Source organism: Somniosus microcephalus, chromosome 1, assembly GCF_052327205.1.
Source record: "Somniosus microcephalus isolate GS21.2 chromosome 1, FLI_Smic_1.0, whole genome shotgun sequence".
Classification (NCBI taxonomy): Eukaryota; Metazoa; Chordata; class Chondrichthyes; order Squaliformes; family Somniosidae; genus Somniosus; species Somniosus microcephalus.
In genome coordinates, this window is record NC_140987.1 from 20,864,286 (window position 1) to 20,890,313 (window position 26,028).

General features: G+C 50.9%; 1 protein-coding gene across 1 annotated transcript in view; it reads left to right on the forward strand.

Annotated features, from left to right (window-relative positions):
- The window catches only part of sh3bp2 (SH3-domain binding protein 2), a 99,547-nt gene that overhangs the window by 14,548 nt on the left and 58,971 nt on the right, over positions 1-26,028 (forward strand). The window contains exon 3 of the mRNA XM_085974128.1: positions 14,837-14,954. Coding sequence (XP_085830254.1) covers positions 14,837-14,954 — 118 coding nt within the window. The remainder of the gene's footprint in view (positions 1-14,836; positions 14,955-26,028) is intronic.

Sequence of the window (26,028 nt, forward strand, 5' to 3'; positions counted from 1 at the left end):
ACGACCCGTTTATTCCAACTCTTTGCTTTCTGTCCGCCAACCAGTTCTCTATCCAAGTCCAGAGACTTGAGCATAAAAATCTAGGCTGACACTCCCAGTGCAGTACTGAGGGAGTGCTGCTCTGTCGGAGGTGCTGTTTTTCGGATGACGCGTTAAACCGAGGCCCCGCCTGCTCTCTCAGGTGGACATAAAAGATCCCATGGCCACTATTTTGAAGAAGAGCAGGGGAATTCTCCCCGATGTCCTGGCCAATATTTATCACTCAATCAACATCAGTAAATCAGATTATCTGATCTTTATCACGTTGCTTTTTGTGGGAGCTTGCTGTGCACAAATTGGCTGTGGCGTTTCCTACACAGTGACTACACTTCAAAAAGTACTTCATTGGCTGTGAAGCGCTTTGGGACGTCCGGTGGTCGTGAAAGGCGCAAGTCTTTTTTTCTTTTCTATTTTCCTGTCCCAACAACACATCTGAGCCCCAGTCCTAGAAGAACATTATTACTAGACTTGTGTGACGTTTTGTCCATTTCACACAGCAGTTATACATTTCACACAGCCTTCCCCGAGTGAGACTGCCAATTTAATGCCCATTAAGCGTTGACTTCGGGTCAGTTTTAAGCTGTGGCCGGCCTCATGCCCACCAGGAACCGCATTCAATTCTTTAAACTCCTCAGAATATGGCAGGCCCGAAGTGATTTAAACAGCAAATGCTGCGGATGCTGGCAATCTGAAATAACAACGGAAAATGCTGGAAACACTCAGCAGGTCAGGCAGCATCTGTGGGGGGAGAGAGAAACAGAGTAAGCTCGAGGAACAGCACCTCATCTCTCGATTAGGCACTTCACAGCCTTCTGGACTCAACATTGAGTTCAACAATTTCAGATCATAACCTCTGCCCCTATTTTTTCAGGCGGCAGCTGTTGATGATTCTGCCATCCCCATTTGCAACATTTAGCCACTCCTGCCTCCTACCCTAGCACAGACTGTCCCTTTGATTCTTTCCCCTCCAACCCCCCCCCCCGCCCCAACTTTCCCTGTCTCTGCACCTGCTTAAAACTTGTCACATCTCTAACTTTTTCCAGATCTGACGAAGGGTCACAGGCCTGAAACGTTAACTCTGTTTCTCTCTCCACGGATGCTGCCTGACCTGCTGAATGTTTTCAGCATTTTCTGTTGTGATTTAAACACAGGTTTGGAAACAGTACAAGATTAAAGGGGGGGGGTTGGAGGGGGGGGGGGGTAGAGACTTAAAACACGATGGAGAACAAAAGTAAACCTTTTAAATGTGTGGGTAAAGAACTGGTGGGTTCACCAGCACCTTCTCAAGGGTGTAATGATCAATAACATGTCATTCTATAGTGGACACTAGGTGGAGCCGTAGAGCTGTATATAAGACTACACTACCCAGCTGTATATATATTAAGACTACATTACCCATGAGGCACTAGGCTACCCACAAGGCAGCAGTCAAGATGGAAGCCTCTACAGATACAGTACCTAGTCCACATGTGCTCAATAAAAGTGTCTAGCAAAAGCTAGCTGTGTTCATAATAAGAATGTCTAGTTATTAATGAACATAAGAGGTGGCATTTGTGGATGGGCAATAAATGCTGGCCTTACGAGCGACGCCCACATCCCATGAATTAATATATAATTCACCCCAAGCTGAGCCAGTATAAACACTTGAGCTGAACTCAAACCGTGTGGGGTCAGAACGTTAGCAACAATCTGCCTGTCCCATGGAGCTGCCCGACTGGCTCCAGACAACATTTGATCGTGAACAGTGTCAGAGACAGGGAACTGCGCACGCATGTTGCAGGGTCAGTATTGGTGCTGCGCCGAGCCACTGCACTGATGCAGAGGCTGAAACATCGCAGAGGCAGTGTCCGAGCTCTGCAGGGATGCTATACACAAATACTTGCATCCTGTCTTTGCTCAAGTGGACACTATATGTAACCTTGAATAGCCTCCGGCTCGTAACCACACACTCTCTCACACACACACACACACACAAAACAGTTCTCCGAGGAGCAGTGTCCTGTGGCTTTGGCTGCACACACAGAGTGCCAGCTTTCAATTCATGACCCGTTTGCAAAACCAAGGCTGGTTAGTCTGCAGATTGCAAACCCGAGCTGAACCATGAAGACCCATGCAACAACACAACTCTTTACCCAGAGCGTGGTGAGAATGTGGAACTCGCTACCACAGTGGGTAGTTGAAGTGAATAGTACAGATCCATTTAAGGGGAAGCTCGATAAGTTCATGAGGGAGAAAGGAACAGAAGGATATGCTGATGGGGTGAGATGAAGAAGGGTGGGAGGAGGCTCGTGTGGAGCATAAACACCGGCACGGACCAGTTGGGCCGAATGGCCTGTTTCTGTGCTGTAGACTTGATGTAATTCATTTTAAGATGTGTGAACATCAGTAATAGTTCTCGGGAAAATGTAGTAGCTGTATCTGCTATCAAGGTGTGCTCCAAGACTTGACAACCTAATGGATCCCCCTGAAGGTTTACATGGAATCTTTGAATTATTATTAGGAAAAGTAGAGAAGTTATGCTAAACTTGTATCAAATCTTGGGTAGACCACACTTGGATTACTGTGACCAATTCTGGTCTCCATGTTATAAAAAGGATATAGAGGCACTGGAGCAGGTGCAATAAAGTTATCCCAGAACTGAGAGGTTATACCCATCAGGAAAGACTGAACAGGCTGGGGCTCTTAGAAAAGAGAAGCCTGAGAAGTGACCTGATAGAGGTCCTGAAGATTACGAAAAGGTTTGATAGGGTAGTCATAGAGAAGATGTTTCTGTGGTAAACCACGTTCACTATCGTATCACTGTTAGTAGTTAGCACTGTTCACCACTGTTCGTTATAACTGTATCACTGACCACTATTGTATCACGGTACGAGGTCGCCTCTTGCCACACTGCTATACCTGGGATGACCACTGCCGACTCCGCCTTGGCTCCACCCACCAGGCCAGGTATAAAGGTGAGCGACTGACTGGTATTCCTCCTGCTTGGATCGGATCACCCACGAGAGTGGGCTCTGTTATTTAGTCAATAAAAACCTTTAGTCACCTTCGTAACTCTTCGCCTTTTATTGGAGGAATTGATAGGTATATCAATTTTATTGACTAAATTTAATGATGTCCGACAACGAGTCACAACCGGCGGAGGAGCCACCAGCGCAGCTCCCAGGAGCACAGCCACACCAGCCAGCTTGGCTGCGAGCCCTCAGACCGCCGTACCTGGACCTGAACCCACGAGCAGCAAACTCAGCCGCAGACTTTAAACACTGGCTGGTCTGCTTCGAATCATACCTGAGAGAATCCAGCGTCCCTCAGGCATCCAAACTAAGTGTCCTGCAGGCGCAACTGAGCCCGAGAGTATACACTCTCATCGAGGACATGACTACCTACGAGACCGCCATCAACCTGCTGAAACAGAAGTACCGGACCCCGGTAAACTACATGTACGCTAGGCACCTCCTAAGATCACGGCCGCAACAGCCAGGAGAATCAGTAGCCGAATTCTCACAGGCGCTATATGCACTCGCCAGGAACTGTGACTTTAAATCGGTGTCGGCAGCCGAAAATACTGAAGATAATATCCGCGACGCATTCCTGAAAGGCCTACGGTCCGAGTACTCACGGCAAAGACTGCTGGAAGCTAAAGACCTCAGCATGGAAAAAGCTGAAGCCCTCGCTATCTCCCTGGAAGTGGCCCACCAAGATCAGGAAGCATTCACCAGGTACTGCTCGCGACCCTGGGACTCGGGCCCGACCCCTACCACAGCACCCTTCCCAGCACCGCCCCCGGGACCTACCTCTGCGTCGGCATCCCGGACCCGACCGGCCCCGCCACCCCCGGCACCGGCCCCGACATCGGGCATCCGCGATCGGGCCGCCGGCTGTTTTTTTTGTGGCCAGGAGAAGCACCCGAGGTCGCGCTGCCCAGCCAAGAACTCCATATGCAGAACCTGCCTGAAGAAAGGCCACTTCTCCAAGGCCTGCAGGAGCGGATCCTCAGAGGCCAGCAGTGCCGCATGCGAACTATGGGGGCGGCCATCTTCGTTTAGGGCAACTGAGGCCAGCATCCCCACACATGAGTCATGGGGGCGGCCATCTTTGTTTAGGGCAACTGAGGCCAGCATCCCCACACATGAGTCATGGGGGCGGCCATCTTTGATTAAGGCAACCGACCCCAATAGTGCCTCATGTGAGCTACGGGGGCAGCCATCTTCTCCGTCATTTTGCCCTACCTCGTGGGAGACGCCATTTTACTCACCACGCCCGACCGCCTCGCCCGCAGATGACAACGACTCGCTCAGCTACACACTAGCTTCCGTCACCCTGGACCAAGCCCGCCCGCACCATCTGTCCAAGTCAATGATGGACATCAAAGTGAACGGCCACGCCACGACCTGCCTGTTCGACAGCGGAAGCACGGAGAGCTTCATCCACCCAGACACGGTGAGCCACTACTCCCTCTCTGTCCTACCAACGCGCAGCCGAATCTCGATGGCATCGAGGTCCCATGCCACGGACATCAGCGGCTACTGTGTCGTGACCCTGTCGGTTAAGGGCACGGAGTATAAAAACTTTAAACTCCTCGTCCTCCCCCATCTCTGCGCTGCCGTCCTACTAGGGCTGGACTTCCAATCCCACCTCCAAAGCGTAACCCTAGCATACGGTGGACCCCTCCCCCCACTCACAGTCAACAACCAGCAAACGTTAAACCGCCCACCGCGTAACACCTGCAGCCTCTCCACCCTCAAGGTCCCGCCACCCTCTCTGTTTGCTAACCTTACCCCTGACTGCAAACCCGTCGCTACCAAGAGCAGGCGGTATAGCGCCGGGGACAGAGCCTTCATTAGCTCTGAGGTGCGGCGCCTCCTGAAAGAGGGCATTATCGAGGGGAGCAGCAGCCCCTGGCGTGCCCAGGTCGTAGTCGTAAAGACCGGCGATAAAAACCGCCTGGTCATCGACTACAGCCAGACCATAAACAGATATACCCAGCTGGACGCATACCCCCTCCCCCGCATATCTGACATGGTCAATCAGATTGCACAGTATAAAGTATTCTCGACCATCGACCTGAAGTCGGCCTACCACCAACTCCCTATCCACCCTGAGGACCGCCAGTATACCGCCTTCGAGGCGAATGGGCGCCTATACCACTTCCTTAGGGTCCCCTTCGGTGTCACTAATGGGGTCTCGGTCTTCCAAAGGGAGATGGACCAGATGGTTGACCAGAACGAACTGCAGGCTACATTCCCCTACCTAGATAACGTCACTATCTGCGGCCGCGACCGGCAGGAACATGACGCGAATCTGGAGAAATTCCTCCGTACGGCCCAACGGCTGAACCTCACCTACAATAAGGAGAAATGCGTGTTTAACACCACGCGCCTTGCCATCCTCGGCTGCGTAGTGGAGAACGGAATCATCGGCCCCGACCCAGAAAGAATGCGCCCCCTCATGGAGCTACCCCTCCCCCACTGCCCTAAAGCACTTAGGAGAACCCTGGGGCTTTTCGCCTACTATGCCCAATGGGTACCCAATTACGCGGACAAAGCCAGACCCCTCCTGAAAGCCACTTCCTTCCCCCTCACGGAGGAGGCGTGCACGGCCTTCTCCCTCATTAAGGGAGACATAGCCAAGGCCACGATGCACGCAGTGGACGAGTCCATCCCCTTCCAGGTGGAGAGCGACGCATCCGACTTCGCCTTAGCCGCCACCCTAAACCAGGAGGGGAGGCCAGTGGCCTTCTTCTCAAGGACCCTACAGGGCCCCGAGATCCGACATTCGTCGGTCGAGAAAGAGGCCCAGGCGATCGTGGAGGCAGTACGGCGCTGGAGGCACTACCTGGCAGGCAAACGATTTACCCTCCTCACCGACCAGCGTTCGGTGGCTTTCATGTTTAATAACAAGCTGAAGGGCAAAATCAAGAATGACAAGATTTTGAGATGGAGAATCGAGCTCTCCACCTACGATTATGAGATCTTGTACCGGCCAGGCAAGCTGAACGAATCCCCTGATGCCCTTTCACGAATGACATGCGCCAGCGCGCATATCGATAGGCTTCAGACCCTCCACGACCAGCTCTGCCACCCCGGAGTCACCAGACTCTACCATTTCATTAAGGCCCGCAACCTGACCTACTCCATCGAGGAGGTCAGGACCATGACCAGGAACTGCCAGACCTGTGCGGAGTGCAAACCGCACTTCTATAGGCCGGACCGAGCAAGCCTGATCAAGGCCACCCGCCCCTTCGAGCGCCTGAGCATCGACTTTAAGGGGCCCCTCCCGTCCTCTGACCGTAATGTGTACTTCCTCAACATCGTTGATGAGTACTCCCGTTTCCCCTTTGCCTTCCCCTGCCCCGACATGACCAGTAGCACGGTCATTAAGTGCCTGAATGCCCTCTTCGCCTTGTTCGGGTTCCCGAACTATATACACAGCGACCGGGGCTCCTCCTTCATGAGCGAGGAACTCCGGCAATTCCTCCTAGAGAGAGGTATTGCAGCAAGCAGGACCACCAGCTACAACCCCAGAGGTAACGGTCAGGTGGAAAGAGAGAACGCGACGGTATGGAAGGCCGTCCTCTTAGCCTTAAAGTCTAAGGGCCTCCCAACCTCCCGCTGGCAAGAAGTCCTCCCGACAGCGCTGCACTCCATCCGGTCATTACTTTGCACGGCCACTAACACCACCCCCCATGAACGAATGTTCGTTTTCCCCAGGAAGTCGACTACGGGAACCACTCTACCAACCTGGCTGACCGCCCCAGGGCCGGTCTGGCTGCGGAAACACGTGAGGGCCCATAAAACGGACCCCCTGGTCGAGAGGGTGAACCTCCTGCACGCCAACCCCCAGTACGCCTACGTGGCGTACCCAGACGGGCGGGAGGACACTGTCTCCCTACGAGACCTCGCACCCTCAGCCGATCCGGAAACACCGCCACCACCCCCCCCAACCCCAGCCCAGGTAGACGGCATGCCGGAACCCCACGAGCCCTCGCCGACCACGCAAACACCAGCATCAACACCGGATAAGGCACCAGCACCGGATAAGGCAACACCACCGCTGCGGCGATCGGAGAGGCTTACGAAGCCTCCAGACAGACTGACCTACCAGAATTGGTAGTACACTTCACCCTGCCGGACTTAATTCTAAACAAGGGGTGAATGTGGTAAACCACGTTCACTATCGTATCACTGTTAGTAGTTAGCACTGTTCACCACTGTTCGTTATAACTGTATCACTGACCACTATTGTATCACGGTACGAGGTCGCCTCTTGCCACACTGCTATACCTGGGATGACCACTGCCGACTCCGCCTTGGCTCCACCCACCAGGCCAGGTATAAAGGTGAGCGACTGACTGGTATTCCTCCTGCTTGGATCGGATCACCCACGAGAGTGGGCTCTGTTATTTAGTCAATAAAAACCTTTAGTCACCTTCGTAACTCTTCGCCTTTTATTGGAGGAATTGATAGGTATATCAGTTTCTACTTGTGAGGGAGACCAAAACTAGGGGTCATAAATATGAGAGAGTCACTAATAAATCCAATCAGGAATTCAGGAGAAACTTCTTTACCCAGAGAGTGGTGAGAATGTGGAACTCGCTACCACAGGGAGTGGTCAAGGCGACTAGCATAGATGCCTTTAAGGAGAAGCTGGATAAACACATGAGGGAGAAAGGAATAGAGGGTTATTTGGATAGGGAGAGATGAAGGAGGGTGGGAGGAGGCTCATCTGGAGCATAAACACTGGCACGGACCAGTTGGGCCGAATGGCCTGTTTCGGTGCTGTAATATTCTATGTAATTCTATATAATAGGTACTCTTCAGTAAGGCTCAGGTCAGACTCATACTTTCATAGAAACATAGAAGATAGGAGCAGGAGTAGGCCATTCGGCCCCTCGAGCCTGCTCCGCCATTCAATGAGATCATGGCTGATCATCCAAATTCAGTACCCTGTCCCTGCCTTCTCCCCATATCCCTTGATCCCTTTAGCCTTAAGAAATATATCCAACTCCTTCTTGAATATATTTAATGAATTGGCCTCCACTGCCTTCTGTGGTAGAGAATTCCACAGGTTCACCACTCTCTGGGTGAAGAAATTCCTCCTCATCTCTGTCCTAAATGGCTTACCCCTTATCCTTAGACTGCGACCCCTTTCAACATCCCGCTTCCTCTGGCTATCTGCGACTGTGTCTAATAGTGAGGCACCTTGCATCCTCACCAGCATTGCATAAGATTGTTCGACAGACCAGAATGTAAGGTTATGTTTGAACTGCAGAGAACTCTGGACGCCCCAAAGTGCTTTACAGCCAATGAAGTACTTTTTGACGTGTAGTCAGTGTTGTAATGTAGGAGTATAATAATGCTATGGGTCTGGAGAAATTTGAATATAGTACAGGCAGGATGTACGTTTGTGGAGCTTGTACATATCCTGCCCGCAAATCTCATATAGAACTCCTGTGGGTTGCAGCTTTAAGACGAGAGCTCAGTTCAATAAGGCTATCAAGCTCCATCACTGATCCTGAATGTAATAAATGGAGGAGGACGAACATTACAATTACATAGGAACAGGAGGAGGTCATTCAGCCCCTCAAGCCTGTTCTAATGAATGTAATGACAATGTTACTGTGTGTACAGTGCGACTGGGTGAGTAAAGAAAGAAAGACTTGCATTTCTATAGCGCCTTTCACGAACACCGGACATCCCAAAGCGCTTTACAACCAATGGAGCACTTTTTGAAGTGTCACTGTTGTAATGTCGGAAACGCCGCAGCCAATTTGCGCACAGCAAGCTCCCACAAACAGCAATGCGATAATGACCAGCGAATCTGTTTTTTCAGTGATGTTGATTGAGGATTAACTATTGACCAGGACACCGGGGAGAACTCCCCTGCTCTAATACAGCACCTTTCACAACCTCGGGACGTCCCAAAGTGCTTTACAGCCAATGAAGTACTTTTTGAAGTGTAGTCAGTGTTGTAATGTAGGAGTATAATAATGCTATGGGTCTGGAGATGTGTTACAGAGGTGTGTGTGGGAGACTGGGCAATGGATTTGGATCCCTTGAAACTCACCTGCCCTGAATCCAGTCTGTAAAAGCATGATAAAGAACTGAAATGACCAGGGTGTGAGGTAGGAAGAGCACCTCTACGTCACAATGCAAGCAAGTCTCTCAGCCAGCCAGTCCTTCTTGACCGGTAGGGAAAATGACATCCTGATCCTATGAAGAGCTCCCTGGAGATGTGACGACTCCTCCTGCCCCATGACATAAAACAAAGACTTGCATTTCTATAGCGCCTTTCACGACCACCAAACGTCTCAAAGCGCTTTACAGCCAACGAAGTACTTTTGTTCCTACACTATTGTAATGTAGGAAACGCGGCGGCCAATTTTGTGCACAGCAAGCTCCCACAAACTGCAATGTGATAATGACCAGATGACCAGACATGCCTGGCAACTAGAGAAGTGGACTTTATACAGAAACTGTGCGTCTTCTCCCCATTACTCGTGGTTCTTAGAGGGTACAAGTTGTGATGGTAATGTAGGAGTCTCCGCACTCCTAACAAAGAATCTATAACTTACAGGAAGTTAACAAACTGAATTTATTGTCTAAGAACTTTACAAAACAAGAAACTATAGGAGAAGCTCAAAACAGGTCTTTTCTCTTTCAATCCACACGAGGACTGGCTGGTCCCGCCCTCTACCTCTGACGTCATGACGTCATCACGTTTCCCGCCGAAGGGGACGTCACGTGACCCACGTGATGACGTCATCGCGTCAGATCGCGATGCTGTCGATCTAGCTCTGTTTAACCAGAGCCAACTTGAAAGGTAATAACATTGGTTACAGACAATTATGTAAGTCACTTCGTGGTTTTGCCACAGTAACACATTTTAAGGCGTTCTTAAATAAATTAAAGACCAGCTCCCCCCAGTGGCTCAGCTACTTTAGCCGGCGGAAACCTGAACTGTACAGCCCAGGTTTGATCCCCCTGGTTGGCTCGTTTCAGCCACGGTGCCAGTAGCAACACGGCAAATGGTCTCAGCGTGCAGGTGTCTACGCAGTGAATAGCCAGGGTTCCTGCTCTTCGACGCTATCCAGCCATCGCTGCTCGAGAGCGCACGTGTGGATGTCAAGGGGTGTGTGGGGGGAGAATCAGGCTGGGCTATGATGGTTCTCATGGTGAAATAGTCTGCCAACAAGATAGGGCCAAGTTTCTGACTTTGAGCTCCCGGTGGGCGCTGGGCACGGTTTTCCAATGGCTGGAGAATCATTGCAGAGCCCATGCCCCAAATTTCCAATAGGGGCTCCCAGCGGGTGAGGCTCCTCACTGGGAGCGCAAGCCCTTCGCCGATCACGGGCCTCTTGTGTGCGGCACAAGGTGGTGTCCGCGGTACTGGGTACCCCTTGCGTGAGTCTGTGCTTTCAGGAAAGAAGGAGCGGAACATGGGGAGGGGAAGTAAAGACCAAAGTAAGAGATAAGCCACAGGACAGTCAGAGTTATACAGTAGGCAGAGGGAGAAGCTGTTGTAGACCAGGTGACTGTACATACAACGAAAGGCTTGAAATATCTCAAAGGTTACATTACCACAGACACAGTGGGCTAAGATTCTACAGGGTCCTAGTGCTGGTGTTATCCAGTTTAACATACCAAGACAGATATATATTCAAGACATAGATCAATAGATATTTGAATATTAAGGGATATGGGGATAGTGCAGGAAGGTGGAGATGAGGCAAAAGATCAGCCATGATCTCATTGAATGGCGGAGCAGGCTCGAGGGGCCAAATGGCCGACTCCTGCTCCTATTTCTTATGTTCTTATCAAGTAAAACAGCATCATCTACACCTGTACGTTAATTGATTCGACCATTCAAGATATACAGACATATTTCTCATGGGTGACAAATGCAAATAGTGAATGGAAACACCCTGCACGAGATCCTACTGGCAAGAGAGTCTCAAGAGCATATTAATAAACTTGCAGAATGGGCATATGATTAGCAAATGAATTTCAACACAGATAAGTGTGAGGTATTACGTTTTGGTGAGGAAAAATAAGGAGGTTACACATTACTTGGAAAATAAGAATCTAAATGGGGTAGAGGAGCAAAGGGATCTGGGAGTACAAATACACAAATCACTAAAAGTAGCGACGCAGGTTAATAAGGCCATTTAAAAAAAAGCAAACCAAGCACTAGGGTTTATTTCTAGAGGGATAGAATTGAAAAGTAGAGAAGTTATGCTAAACCTGTATCGAACCTTGGTTAGACCACACTTGGAGTACTGCGTACAGTTCTGGTCGCCATATTATAAACAGGATATAGAGGCACTGGAGAAGGTGCAAAAAAGATTTACAAAGGTGATACCAGAAATGTGAGGCTATACCGATCAGGAAAGAATGAGCAGGCTGGGTCTCCGAGATGGCTGAGGGGTGACCGAATAGAGGTCTTTAAGATTATGAAAGGTTTTGATAGAGTAAATACAGAGAGAATGTTTCCACTTGTGGGGAAGAGCAAAACTAGAGGCCATCGATATAAGGTAGTCACCAAGAAATCCAATAGGGAATTCAGAAGGAACTTCTTTAACCAGAGAGTGGTGAGAATGGAATGTACAATGAGGAAAAGACTGGTAAATCTGAGCTTTCCGGGCATGAGTGCAGGTGACTAATAGGTAGATGAATTGGAGATAGAAACTATATACGAAAAATGACGGACAGGTAAAGACCATCTGGTCCATCCAGCCTGTCTCACACCATTGTGACACTTTGTGTGTCACAACATATACACTCCACCCTGCCCAAAACCATGTGATCTCCAGGGAGAGGCAAGATACCAGAGAAAAAAAACCCAGGCCAATTTGGGGGAAAAAAATCTGGGAAATTCCTCTCCAACCCATCTAGACGATCGAAGCTAGTCCAGCAGATCACTCTAGCCCTTAATTCCCTGCAATGCCTCCCTTCTGTAAAAGGTGATCTCCGCCCCAGCCAGAAACAGGTCCAGCTCTCGCTTTAAGGAATTCAGCGAGTCCGCGTCCGCCGCACAAGACGGCAGCCTGTTAGAGGTCCACTATTCTCTGGGAAAAGAACCACCTCCTGACATCGAACCTAGATCTGGCCATATACAACTTAAATTTGAGACCCCTGCTCCTCCCTAACCTGCTTAATTGAAACAACAACAAACAAGATGCAGTATAACGTGGATAAATGTGAAGTTATCCACTTCAGTAGAAAAACCAGAAAGGTAGGGTATTATTTAATAAATGGTGATAGATTGGGAAGTGCTGATGTACAGAGGGACCTGGGTGTCCTTGTACACCAGTCACTGAAAGCAAACATACAGGTGCAGCAAGCAGTTAGGGAGGCAAATGGTATGTTGGCCTTCATTGCAAGAGAAGTTGAGTACAGGAGCAAGGATGTCTTACTGCAGTTATACAGGGCCTTGGTGAGACCACACCTGGAGTACTGTGTGCAGTTTTGGTCTCCTTACCTAAAAAGGATATACTTGCCATAGAGGGAGTGCAGCGAAGGTTCACCAGACTGATTTCTGGGATGACAGAACTGTCGTATGAGGAGAGATTGGGTCGACTAGTTCTGTATTCACTAGAGTCTAGAAGAATGAGAGGGGATCTTATTGAAACGTATAAAATTCTGACAGGGCTAGACAGACTGGATGCAGGGAGGATGTTTCCTCTGGCTGGGGGAAGTGTCAGCTGGAACACAATCTATTCCCTTCATTATCTTACAATCCTCAATCAGATCCCCCCCTAAGTCTACGCTTCTCTAACATATAGAGTCCCAACTCTTTTAGCCTATCTGGATAACTAAGATGCTTCAAATGGGAAATAGTAAAAGTAAATGCAGAATATTCCTTCAAACTAAGCCGTAATAGCAGGACAAGGGGCTACAGGTTCAAACTCCAATTGAGGACTTTTTCACACCAAGATAAACACACGGAATAGACTTATAGGTAGGGTAGACTGGAGGCAAAAACACGGGATCCGTTCAAGAGACAGTCGAACGCAATGATGGGAGGACAGCCTTTCTAGGTGAATAAGTAAAAAAGGGCCTTTCGCAATAGTATGTGTCCTGTGACCTTGTACTCCAGAGACTTGAGCACATAATCCAGGCCAACACTCCCAACAGTGCTGAGGGAGCGCCGCACTGTCGGAGGTGCCGTCTTTCGGATGAGACGTTAAACCGAGGCCCCATCTGCCCTCGCAGGTGGACGTAAAAGATCCCACGGCCACTATTTCGAGGAAGAGCAGGGGAGTTCTCCCCGGTGTCCTGGCCAATATCGAACACTCAACTAACATCACTAAAAGCAGAGAATCTGACCATTATCATATTGCTGTTTGTGGGAGCTTGCTGTGTGCAAATTGCCTCCCGCATTTTATACATTACATCAGCGACTACACTTCAAAAGTACTTCATTGGCTGTAAAGCACTTTGAGACGTCCTGAGGTGGTGAAAGGCGCTATAGAAATGCGAGTCTTTATTCTTTCTTTCTTCCCACTGGGAATTGGATTAAAAGTCTTCAAGTGTGAAGTGTTACCAGGGCGATCTGCTCATAGTGATCCGCTCGTGTTTGAAGTCTGGAGCAAGATGCAGCATTGTGAACAACTGTCCTATGATGTTTGAAGATTGGATGGGCTGGGGTTGTTTTCTTTGGAACAGAGGAGGCTGAGGGGAAACTTGATTGAGGTGTATAAAATTATGAGGGGCCTAGATAGAGTGGGCAGGAAGGACCTATTTCCCTTAGCAGAGAGGCCAGTAACCAGGGGGCATAGATTTAAAATAACAACAGAAAATGCTGGACAAACTCAGCAGGCCAGGCAACATCCGTGGAGAGAGAAATAGAGTCAACGTTTCAGGTCGAAACCCTTCGTCAGGACTGAGAGGAAACACAGGAAATGAAACAGATTAAAGGCCAGTTTGGGGGCTGGGAAATGGGGACAAAAGAACAAAAGAGAAGTGAAGAGACATTAAGAGGTATTCAAAACCAGACGAGATGGTGATAGGACTAGTGGAGACAAAAGACGGCTCTAGATGTTTATTAAATAGATGAAGTGTGAAATGCGCTAGCAGAATGGGAGACTGCTGTGTCCTTCCCCCTTTTTTTCTCTCCCACATGACAGCTGTCTCTCATTCTGCCAGCGCATTTCACACTTCACATTACATCCATTTAATAAACATCTAGAGCCGTCTTTTGTCTCTCCACTAGTCCTATCACCACCTCGTCTGGTTTTGAATACCTCTTAATGTCTCTTCACTTCTCTTTTGTTCTTTCATCCCCATTTCCCAGCCCCCAAACTGGCCTTTTAATCGGTTTCATTTCCTGTGATTTTTCAGTCCTGACGAAAGGTTTTGACCTGAAACGTTGACTCTATTTCTCTCTCCACGGATGCTGCCTGGCCTGCTGAGTTTTTCCAGCATTTTCTGTTGTTATTTTGGATTTCCAGCATCCGCAGTATTTTGCTATCGGCATAGATTCAAAGTAGTTGGTAGACGGTTTAGAGGGGAGTTGAGGAGAACTTTCTTCACCCAGAGGGTGGTGGCGGTCTGGAACTCACTGCCTGAAAGGGTGGTAGAGGCAGAAACCCTCACTGCATTTAAAAAGTACTTGGATATGCACTTGAAGTGCCGTAACCTACAGGGCTACGGACCAAAAACTGGGAAGCAGGATTAGGCTGGATAGCTCTTTTCCGGCCGGCACAGATACGATGGGCCGAATGGCCTCCTTCCGTGCTGTAAATTTCTATGATCGATTCCGTTATGTTTATTTCTTTCTCTTTCTTTCTTTTCCTCAGGGTTATGAGGTCAACTGAGGAAACGACTTCGAGCAACGTGTTTCCCTTCAAAATCATTCACGTTAACAAGAAGCACAGAACCTGGTACTTCTCGGCTGCGTGCGAGGAGGAGAGGAAGGTGAGAGCGGTGTATTACTGTACACAACGCGGTTCACGTCTGGATTAGACAGTCGAGGGTGGGGGTCCAGGGTCAGTGACTCTTCAGCAGGGAGAGGAGGGCCTGCCTCATGGCGATAGGATCATTTGGAGGTTACACGAGCCATAATGTCCTGACTTTTAACTTACATAGAAGATAGGAGCAGGAGTAGGCCATTCGGCCCCTCGAGCCTGCTTCGCCATTCAATGCGATCATGGCTGATCATCCAAATTCAGTACCCTGTCCCTGCTTTCTCCCCATATCCCTTGATCCCTTTAGCCTTAAGAAATATATCCAACTCCTTCTTGAATATATTTAATGAATTGACCTCAACTGCCTTCTGTGGTAGAGAATTCCACAGGTTCACCACTCTCTGGGTGAAGAAATTCCTCCTCATCTCTGTCCTAAATGGCTTACCCCTTATCCTTAGACTGTGACCCCTGGTTCTGGACTCCCCTGCCATTGAGAACATCCTTCCTGCATCTAGTCTGTCTAGTCCTGTTAGAATTTTATAAGTTTCAATGAGATCCCCTCTCATTCTTCTAAACTCCAGTGAGTACAAGCCCAATCGACCCAATCTCTCCTCATACATCATTCCTGCCATCCCAGGTATCAGTCTGGTGAATCTTCGCTGCACTCCCTCCATGGCAAGAACATCCTTCCTCATAACTTGCAGTTGATATTTCAAACGCCGTTGATTTTGTGTGTGTGTACGTGTGTTCCCTCTACAGCTATCCCCAATATGCAAGGCAACCCCTTTTTATTTTTAAGTAATTGTACAAATTGTCCGATTTTTCTGTTATTTAAGTAGAGACCCAGTTCTCAGTCACTGTCCCTCATCGGCTGGAAACTTTGAAAGCACAGTTGGATGCCCCTACATCGGTGTTGTCCAGTGCGTTAGCTACTCTCCACATGTGGCTAATTGGGTCTGAGTAATGGACACCGTTGATGGGCAGGTGATCTCACTACTCATTCACACAGTATAAGCATATGAACTTTATGTGCAATGTTTGTGAAGTAGATTTTCACGTGTGAAGCCTATTTACCATGTATTGTGTGGGTGTACGTAAGGAGTTTTCTACTAAAATTAGTGCATGTGGCTGAAACGGTGTCATCGTACCGGGAGCCAATGTAGGTCAGCGAGCACAGCGGGTGTTGGGTGAACGGGACTCAATGCGCGTTAGGACACGGGCAGCAGAGTTTTGGATGAGCTCAAGTTTATGGACGATGGAAGTTGGGAGGCCGGCCGGGAGAGTGTTGGAATCGTTGAGTCTGGAGGTAGAAACAGCATGGATGAGGGTTTCACCAGAGGATGGGATGAGGTAGGGAGGGAGACGGAACTTTATTATGGAGGTGGAAGTAGGCAGTCTTAGTGATGGAGGGGGACGTGGGGTCGGAAGCTCCGCTCGGGGTCAAATGGGACGCGGAGGTTGAAAACAGTCTGGTTCAGCCTGAGACAGTGGCCGGGGAGAGGTAAGGAATCGGTAATAAAAACAGAAAATGCTGGAGATACTCAGCAGGCCAGGGCAGCATCTGTGAAGAGAGAAACAGAATTAACGTTTCAGGTCGATGACCTTTCGTCAGAACTGGAAAAAAAACAGGAAATGGAACAGATTTTTAAGCAAGTGAAGAGGCTGGGAAATGGGGGAGGGCATGAAAGAACAAAAGGGAAGGTCTGTGATAGGGTGGAAGAGGTTAAGAGACAGTGAGAGATATTCAAGGCAAGAGGAGATGGTACTGGGACAGGTTAAGAAACAAAGGAATCGGTGTCTGGTGAATGGAGATTGTGGCGGGAACCGAAGAAAATTAAAAAACCTCTTTTTAAAAAAAAAGCTCTCTATGACTGTGAATATTATCTGTCTCCTACTGGCTGCCTCTTCTCCCCCTTACACAGCTTTCTAAGATTTTCTTTCAGCAGCCTAAGCCCAGCACTCTGAACTTCTCTGCATAAACCCCTTGTCCCTCCACCTCCCTCTCATAAGAACATAAGAACATAAGAAATAGGAGCAGGCGTAGGCCATACGGCCCCTCGGGCCTGCTCCGCCATTCAATAGGATCATGGCTGATCTGAATCTAGACTCACGTCCACTTCCCTGCCCTCTCCCCGTAACCCCTAATTCCCTTATCTGCTAGGACAATGTCTATCTCCGTTTTAAATTTATTTAATGTCGCAGCTTCCGCAGCTCTCTGAGGTAGCAAATTCCATAGATTTACTACCCTCTGAGTGAAGAAGTTTCTCCTCATCTCAGTTTTGAAAGGGCAGCCCCTTATTCTAAGATTATGCCCCCTAGTTCTAATCTCGCCCATCAGTGGAAACATCTTCACCACATCCACCCGATCAAGCCCCCTCACAATCTTATATGTTTTGAACTGCCTCGAGAGCAAGTATATCTTTTCTTAAATATGGAAACCAAAACTGTACGCAGTATTCCAGGTGTGGCCTCACCAGTACCCTGTATAACTTGCTCTCGAGGCAGTTCAGAGAAGGCTCACTCGGTTGATTCCGGAGATGAGGGGGTTGACTTATGAGGAAAGGTTGAGTAGGTTGGGCCTCTACTCATTGGAATTCAGAAGAATGAGAGGCGATCTTATCGAAACATATAAGATTGTGAGGGGGCTTGATCGGGTGGATGCGGTGAGGATGCTTCCACTGATGGGTGAGACTAGAACTAGGGGGCATAATCTTAGAATAAGGGGCTGCCCTTTCAAAACTGAGATGAGGAGAAACTTCTTCACTCAGAGGGTAGTAAATCTATGGAATTTGCTACCTCACAGAGCTGTGGAAGCTGCGACATTAAATAAATTTAAAACGGAGCTAGACAGTTTCCTAGCTGATAAGGGAATTAGGGGTTACGGGGAGCGGGCAGGGAAGTGGACGTGAGTCTAGGTTCAGAGCAGGCCCGAGGGGCCGTATGGCCTACTGCTGCTCCTACTACTTATGTTCTTATGAACCAGCCCCACACACACCCCACTGACCCAGCCCCACACCGACACCCGACTGACCCAGCCCCACGCCCCACTGACCCAGCCCCCCACACACCCCACTGACCCAGCCCCCCACACACCCCACTGACCCAGCCCCCCACACACCCCACTGACCCAGCCCCCCACACACCCCACTGACCCAGCCCCCCACACACCCCACTGACCCAGCCCCCCACACACCCCACTGACCCAGCCCCCCACACACCCCACTGACCCAGCCCCACACACACCCCACTGACCCAGCCCCACGCCCCACTGACCCAGCCCCCCACACACACACACACCCCACTGACCCAGCCCCCCACACACACACACACCCGACTGACCCAGCCCCCCACACACACACACACCCGACTGACCCAGCCCCCCACACACACACACACCCGACTGACCCAGCCCCCCACACACACACCGACACCCGACTGACCCAGCCCCCCACACACACACACACCCGACTGACCCAGCCCCCCACACACACACACACCCGACTGACCCAGCCCCCCACACACACACACACACCCCACTGACCCAGCCCCCCACACACACACACCCCACTGACCCAGCCCCACACACACACACCCGACTGACCCAGCCCCCCACACACACACACACCCGACTGACCCAGCCCCCCACACACACACACACCCCACTGACCCAGCCCCCCACACACACACACACCCGACTGACCCAGCCCCCCACACACACACACACCCGACTGACCCAGCCCCCCACACACACACACACCCGACTGACCCAGCCCCCCACACACACCCACACCCGACTGACCCAGCCCCCCACACACACACACACCCGACTGACCCAGCCCCCCACACACACACACACCCGACTGACCCAGCCCCCCACACACACACCGACACCCGACTGACCCAGCCCCCCACACACACACACACCCGACTGACCCAGCCCCCCACACACACACACACCCGACTGACCCAGCCCCCCACACACACACACACACCCCACTGACCCAGCCCCCCACACACACACACCCGACTGACCCAGCCCCCCACACACACACACACCCCACTGACCCAGCCCCCCACACACACACACACCCGACTGACCCAGCCCCCCACACACACACACACCCCACTGACCCAGCCCCCCACACACACACACACCCGACTGACCCAGCCCCCCACACACACCCACACCCGACTGACCCAGCCCCCCACACACACACACACACCCCACTGACCCAGCCCCCCACACACACACCCACACCCGACTGACCCAGCCCCCCACACACACACACACACCCGACTGACCCAGCCCCCCACACACACACACACCCGACTGACCCAGCCCCCCACACACACACACACCCCACTGACCCAGCCCCCCACACACACACACACCCCACTGACCCAGCCCCCCACACACACACCGACACCCGACTGACCCAGCCCCCCACACACACACCCCACTGACCCAGCCCCACACACACACACACACACACCCGACTGACCCAGCCCCACACACACACCCCACTGACCCAGCCCCACGCCCCACTGACCCAGCCCCACACCCCACTGACCCAGCCCCACACCCCACTGACCCAGCCCCACACCCCACTGACCCAGCCCCACACCCCACTGACCCAGCCCCACACCCCACTGACCCAGCCCCACACCCCACTGACCCAGCCCCACACCCCACTGACCCAGCCCCACACCCCACTGACCCAGCCCCACACACACACACCCCACTGACCCAGCCCCACACCCCACTGACCCAGCCCCACTGACCCAACCCCACACACACACACCCCACTGACCCAGCCCCACTGGCCCAGCCCCACACAGACACCCCACTGACCCAACCCCACGCCCCACTGACCCAGCCCCACACCCACACCCCACTGACCCAGCCCCACACCCACGCCCCACTGACCCAACCCCACACCCCACTGACCCAGCCCCACACCCCACTGACCCAGCCCCACACCCCACTGACCCAACCCCACACCCCACTGACCCAGCCCCACACCCCACTGACCCAACCCCACACCCCACTGACCCAGCCCCACACCCCACTGACCCAGCCCCACACCCCACTGACCCAACCCCACGCCCCACTGACCCAGCCCCACACACCACTGACCCAGCCCCACACCCCACTGACCCAGCCCCACTGACCCAGCCCCACTGACCCAACCCCACACACACACACCCCACTGACCCAGCCCCACTGGCCCAGCCCCACACAGACACCCCACTGACCCAACCCCACGCCCCACTGACCCAGCCCCACACCCACACCCCACTGACCCAGCCCCACACCCCACTGACCCAGCCCCACTGACCCAACCCCACACACACACACCCCACTGACCCAGCCCCACTGACCCAGCCCCACTGACCCAACCCCACACACACACACCCCACTGACCCAGCCCCACTGGCCCAGCCCCACACAGACACCCCACTGACCCAACCCCACGCCCCACTGACCCAGCCCCACACCCACACCCCACTGACCCAGCCCCACACCCCACTGACCCAACCCCACGCCCCACTGACCCAGCCCCACACCCACACCCCACTGACCCAGCCCCACACCCCACTGACCCAGCCCCACACCCACGCCCCACTGACCCAGCCCCACACCCACGCCCCACTGACCCAGCCCCACACCCACGCCCCACTGACCCAGCCCCACACCCCACTGACCCAGCCCCACACCCCACTGACCCAACCCCACGCCCCACTGACCCAGCCCCACGCCCCACTGACCCAGCCCCACGCCCCACTGACCCAGCCCCGCGCCCCACTGACCCAACCCCACGCCCCACTGACCCAACCCCACACCCCACTGACCCAGCCCCACACCCCACTGACCCAGCCCTACACCGACACCCCACTAACTCCTCTTTCTCTCTTCCCCCCACCATCTTCAATATTTTTATAGCTAATAAACAAAAATGCTCAAAGAAATTGGAGAGAAAAAAAAACACTTGGAGATTAGTTTTCAATTCCTGTGGATCCTGAGCAGGAAATTAAATGGGTGGGGGCGGGGGGAAGGGGAAGGGGTGGAGGAGACAGAAATTCAGCCTGAGGAGCTCGGTTTTTAGCAGGCTTTTGAAGGCAGGGAGAGCGGTAAGCAAGTGATTTGGGCAGAAAGTTGCAGAGGGCAGGGGCACGACCACTGACGGAAGTGCCTGTTGGTGCGTATTAACTTTGGCGGAGGGAACTGACGCACAGCTTCCACCAGACGCACTGCTGTACGGAGTAGTGTGCACGACCTTTATGAAAATGGGTCAGTACTCACACATCCGTGCACCTCACTGGCGTGGCCCAGTAAACACAACTCTGGGCCATGCAGCGTTACTTTTGTTTCCTGTTTTGACTGCAACAATAAGCTTCGGTGCAAAGGTTTTTTTTTTAACTCCACGCACCCCCCCGCCACCCCCTCTCAACAAAATAAATCGATCTTATCGCATCAGAAGTTTGGCATTGCTGTGTAAATTAGAATTAAAGACTCTCAAAGTCCACTTTACTACAGGAAACTCTCGTTTAAACGGCACCTAAATATCCTGAATTCTCTCTCAACCGGCAAAATTCACTCCAAAAACAACACCTCAATAACCGGCAATGAGTCCGAGTCTCCCGCGGTGGCCACGTTAGTCAGTGGGGGTAGTTCTCCAAACTGCCACTACTCGGCTTCTTGGCGCTGTCGGAAGTAATTAAAGAGTTATTGATTACCCTCAACTGGCAGTACTGTACTTAATCAAGCACCTTCCACCATCCATTTAACACAACATTCTGTAGGTGAGTACCCAATTACTGTATGCTGCACATTTGTTGATTTTTTAAATTATTGTTTGTTAAAAATAGCCTCGGTAGATAACCCTCTCCGTCATCCGGTACAGTTTTTGACCGTGTTCGTTTATACGTGTTTGCTTTGTAATTCCGTTTGTTAAGTGTTATAGTAAACAGTTTAAAAGACAAAGCTACGTTTGGGAACGTTTTATTTCGACACGCGTCTACTCGTTGTTAAAGGCCCCACAGCTCAGTGGCCTGCCTGTTTGGAAACTAAGAAGCGCCACTACATTAGTCAAAAACTAGCTCCCTAAGAAGGAAGGGACGGAATCGTCGGCGAACGTATACATGAATGGTCACGGAGCCAGACGACAATTTAAGAAAGCGAAGGTACAGTGACTGTTACTTGCTTTGTTCATTCTGTTGAGAAGCTAAATAAGAGCTGCGGGTAAAATGGCCGAGGCCTTACGGAGCCAGGAGCTTCCCCCAGCCAGAAGGATTGCTGGCCAAAAGAGGGAAATAAAGCTCACCCCAAAGGCAAGGGAAGAGAAGTTACATAGAAGCATAGGTGCAAGGAAGGCTAAATTAGTTCAGATAACTGGAAAAATGAAGATAATTGATCGTCTCATGGAAGATAATGCTAATATTAAGAAAGCTGAAGACATGATGTATTACGATTTCTCCAAGCTGCATGAAGAATTTAATATACTCAATGAAGATGTATTAGCACTTCTGTCTGAAGAAGAGGGAAACACTGATCAGCACGACTGGTTTGATCTTAAATCAACCAGCATTAAGGACTATATCAAGGCCACGGAGCAGTGGATGTTAAAAATTCGTCAAGATGCTGATACAGCAGAGAAAGATAAGGTTGACGATGAAGTCGGACCAGACGATAGCATTTCAGAGACTTCCGCCAGACCGAGCAAAAATCGAAAAGAAGGTAGCTCTGTTTCTGGACGCAGGTCAGTCGCTTCTACCACAAGCTCAGCGCGACGCATGAGAGCGGAGGCTGAACGGGCGGCGTTGATGGCGCGCGCAGCATCTTTAGATGAGAAGCAAGCTCTTGAACGGGAAGAGGCCCAACTGCAGGTCCAAGAGGCCCAACTGCAGGCCCAACAGGCCCAACTGCAGGCCCAGCGGGCCCAGGTGCAGGCAAAGAAAGAACGGCTGGAGATGAAAACAGCTATCGAGGTCTCAGATGCCAGGTTGAGTGCGTACGAAGATTATGAAGGCTCACGGGACGGCGGGAGCCACTGCCAGTCAACGTTGCCACATAGAGTTGGATCCAGGGCACCTTCAAGAGTTACAACAGAGCCCGAAAGCAATTCCCCGGCATTACAGCGTGGAAGAGTGGCCTCTCCACTAACAGGAGCACGTGATGCTACCCCAGACGTCAGACGGTCTAGACTAGACCCTGCTGATGACCACCAGAGGCCTGAAGACACAGGGAGAAGCCTATACCGAGTGATGCAACGTCAGAACGAAATTACAGAGATGCTTGTAAAACAACAGAATCTGTTTCGACTCCCTCAAAGAGACATACCAGTGTTCCAAGGCGACCCACTCAAGTATAAGCCCTTCATCAGATCCTTTGAACAAGCCATTGACTCCAAGACAGAGAGCAGCAGTGATAAGTTGTACTACCTGGGACAGTACACCAGTGGTAAACCACAAGACCTGGTCAGAAGCTGTGAACACATGAGACCGGACCGGGGATACATAGAAGCCAGGAAGTTGCTGCAGGAGCACTATGGTAACGAGCTGAAGATAGCCACTGCATATATCGAAAAGGCTACCAAGTGGCCACAGATCAGATCGGAAGACGGAGAGGCATTGAACGCATATGTTCTCTTCCTCATAGGATGTCGCAACACCATGGAGGATGTTGAATTCATGGAAGAGATGGACAATCCTACGACTATGAGAATCGTCATCTCTAAGCTTCCTTACAGGATGAGAGAACAATGGAGAAGAACAGCCTTTGAGATAATGGAGAGACGGAAAAGTAGAGCCAGGTTTGCAGACTTAGTGAATTTCATAGACAAACAGGCTAAAATTGCTAGGGACCCATTGTTTGGAAACATCCAGGATGTCAGCCCGACCACCGATGGAAGAGTGAAAGCCAAGCCTGCTGAATCAAAGACTCTCAGGAAAGGTAGTTCCAGGGGAAGCAGCTTTGCAACTATCGTCACTCAGGCCGAGGAAGAAAGGCCCCAGAACTCATCTCCCAAAAAGAGCAGCACAGTGACGCCTGCTAATGCCTTTCAGAAGCCATGCTTATTCTGCCAGAAGAATCATACATTGGATTTCTGCAGCGACATCAAAGCACAGCCACATAAGGACAGAATCGAATTCCTGAAGTACAACGGCCTATGTTTTGGATGTCTCTCTCAGGGGCACCTGAGTAGAAACTGTAAGCAAAGAACAACATGCAGAGAGTGCACTCGGAAACATCCCAGTCTGCTGCATATCCATAAAGAAGAACAAGTCTCTAAGAAGAGTGAAGAAAACAATACCGACGAGAAGGTTGTTTCAAGTGCTCTGGTGTCGCTAGAACCAGAGACTTGTGGACTCACTGGGGCCGGTGACAGTGACTGTATTCTTGCCATCGTACCAGTAAGGATCAAGTCTAAGAGGAGTGAGAAGGTTGTGGAGACTTACGCCTTCATGGATCCAGGTAGTTCAGCAACGTTCTGCACAGAATCACTCATGCGACAGCTGAACGTTAGAGGCAGAAGAACAGAAATCCTATTACGCACCATGGGTCATGAGAAGTCAATGCAAAGTTATATCCTGTCAGACCTAGAAGTGTGTGGACTTGAAGAGAAGGACTTCATAGACCTGCCTAATGTTTTCACACAGAGGGAGATTCCTGTTAGAATAGGGAACCTAGCCCTGCAGAAGGATGTGGATAGATGGCCCTACCTAGAAAAGGTGCGTCTCCCATACATTGAAGCAGAAATTGGCCTATTAATTGGAACCAATGCCTACAAAACTATGGAGCCATGGCTGGTGATAAACAGCAAGGATGACGGACCCTACGCCGTCAGGACAGCCCTTGGATGGGTAATCAATGGGAGATGATGGCCACAAGTCGAACAAGGAGGAACGACAAAACGTCACAGTTAATCGCATCTCTATCGCAAGCATTGAAGAGCTGTTGATACAGCAGTTCAACGCAGACTTCTCAGAACGCAGCTGTGAGGAAAAGACAGAGATGTCACAAGAAGACCATCAGTTCATGGGTTTGATGACAAGGTCTACACAGTTCATTGATGGCCACTATCACATTGGTTTGCCACTGAGAAGACAGACCGCGAAGATGCCGAACAATCACTGCATAGCAGAGCAACGCGCCATCAGTCTAAAGAGAAAGCTGAACAAGAACCCCGACTTTCACGAAGACTACAAAGACTTCATGAGAAACATCATAGCGAAAGGCTATGCTGTAAAAGTGCCCGAAGAACAGTTGAACAGAGACGATGGAAGGGTCTGGTACATTCCTCATCACGGGGTGTATCACCCAAAGAAGAAAAAGATCCGTGTAGTGTTTGACTGCGCCGCCTCATTCAGAGGAACTTCATTGAATGACCAGCTGCTTCAAGGTCCTGATCTTACTAATACCCTCATTGGCGTCTTGACTAGGTTTAGACAAGAGCTCGTTGCCATGATGGCAGACATAGAATCAATGTTCTACCAAGTCAGAATCCCTGACGAAGATGCTGATCTTCTGCGTTTCCTTTGGTGGCCAGATGGCGACGTTAGTGAAGCGATGGTGGAATGTAGAATGGCCGTACACCTGTTTGGAGCCACATCATCTCCCAGCTGTGCAAGCTACGCTCTCAGAAAAACTGCAGAAGATGACAAGGGCAAAGCACCATCCGAGGCTGTGGAGACAATCTTCAGAAACTTTTATGTCGATGACTGTCTGAAGTCCGTGTCAACAGAAGACGATGCCATCGCACTGTCAAGAGACCTTAGAACTCTGTGTTCGAATGGAGGATTCCATCTGACTAAGTGGATAAGCAACAGCAGAGCAGTTCTAGCTTCTATCCCAGAAAAGGAAAGAGCCACTGAAGTCAAAGATCTGGACCTGAGCCACGATGTCCTTCCTATCGAGAGAGCTCTTGGTGTACAATGGTGCATCGAGTCAGACACGTTCAACTTCAGGATAATGGTGAACGAAAGACCATCCACAAGACGAGGGATTCTCTCCGTGGTCAGTTCCATCTACGACCCTCTTGGATTCCTGGCACCACTCATTCTGCCAGTGAAGCTGATGCTAC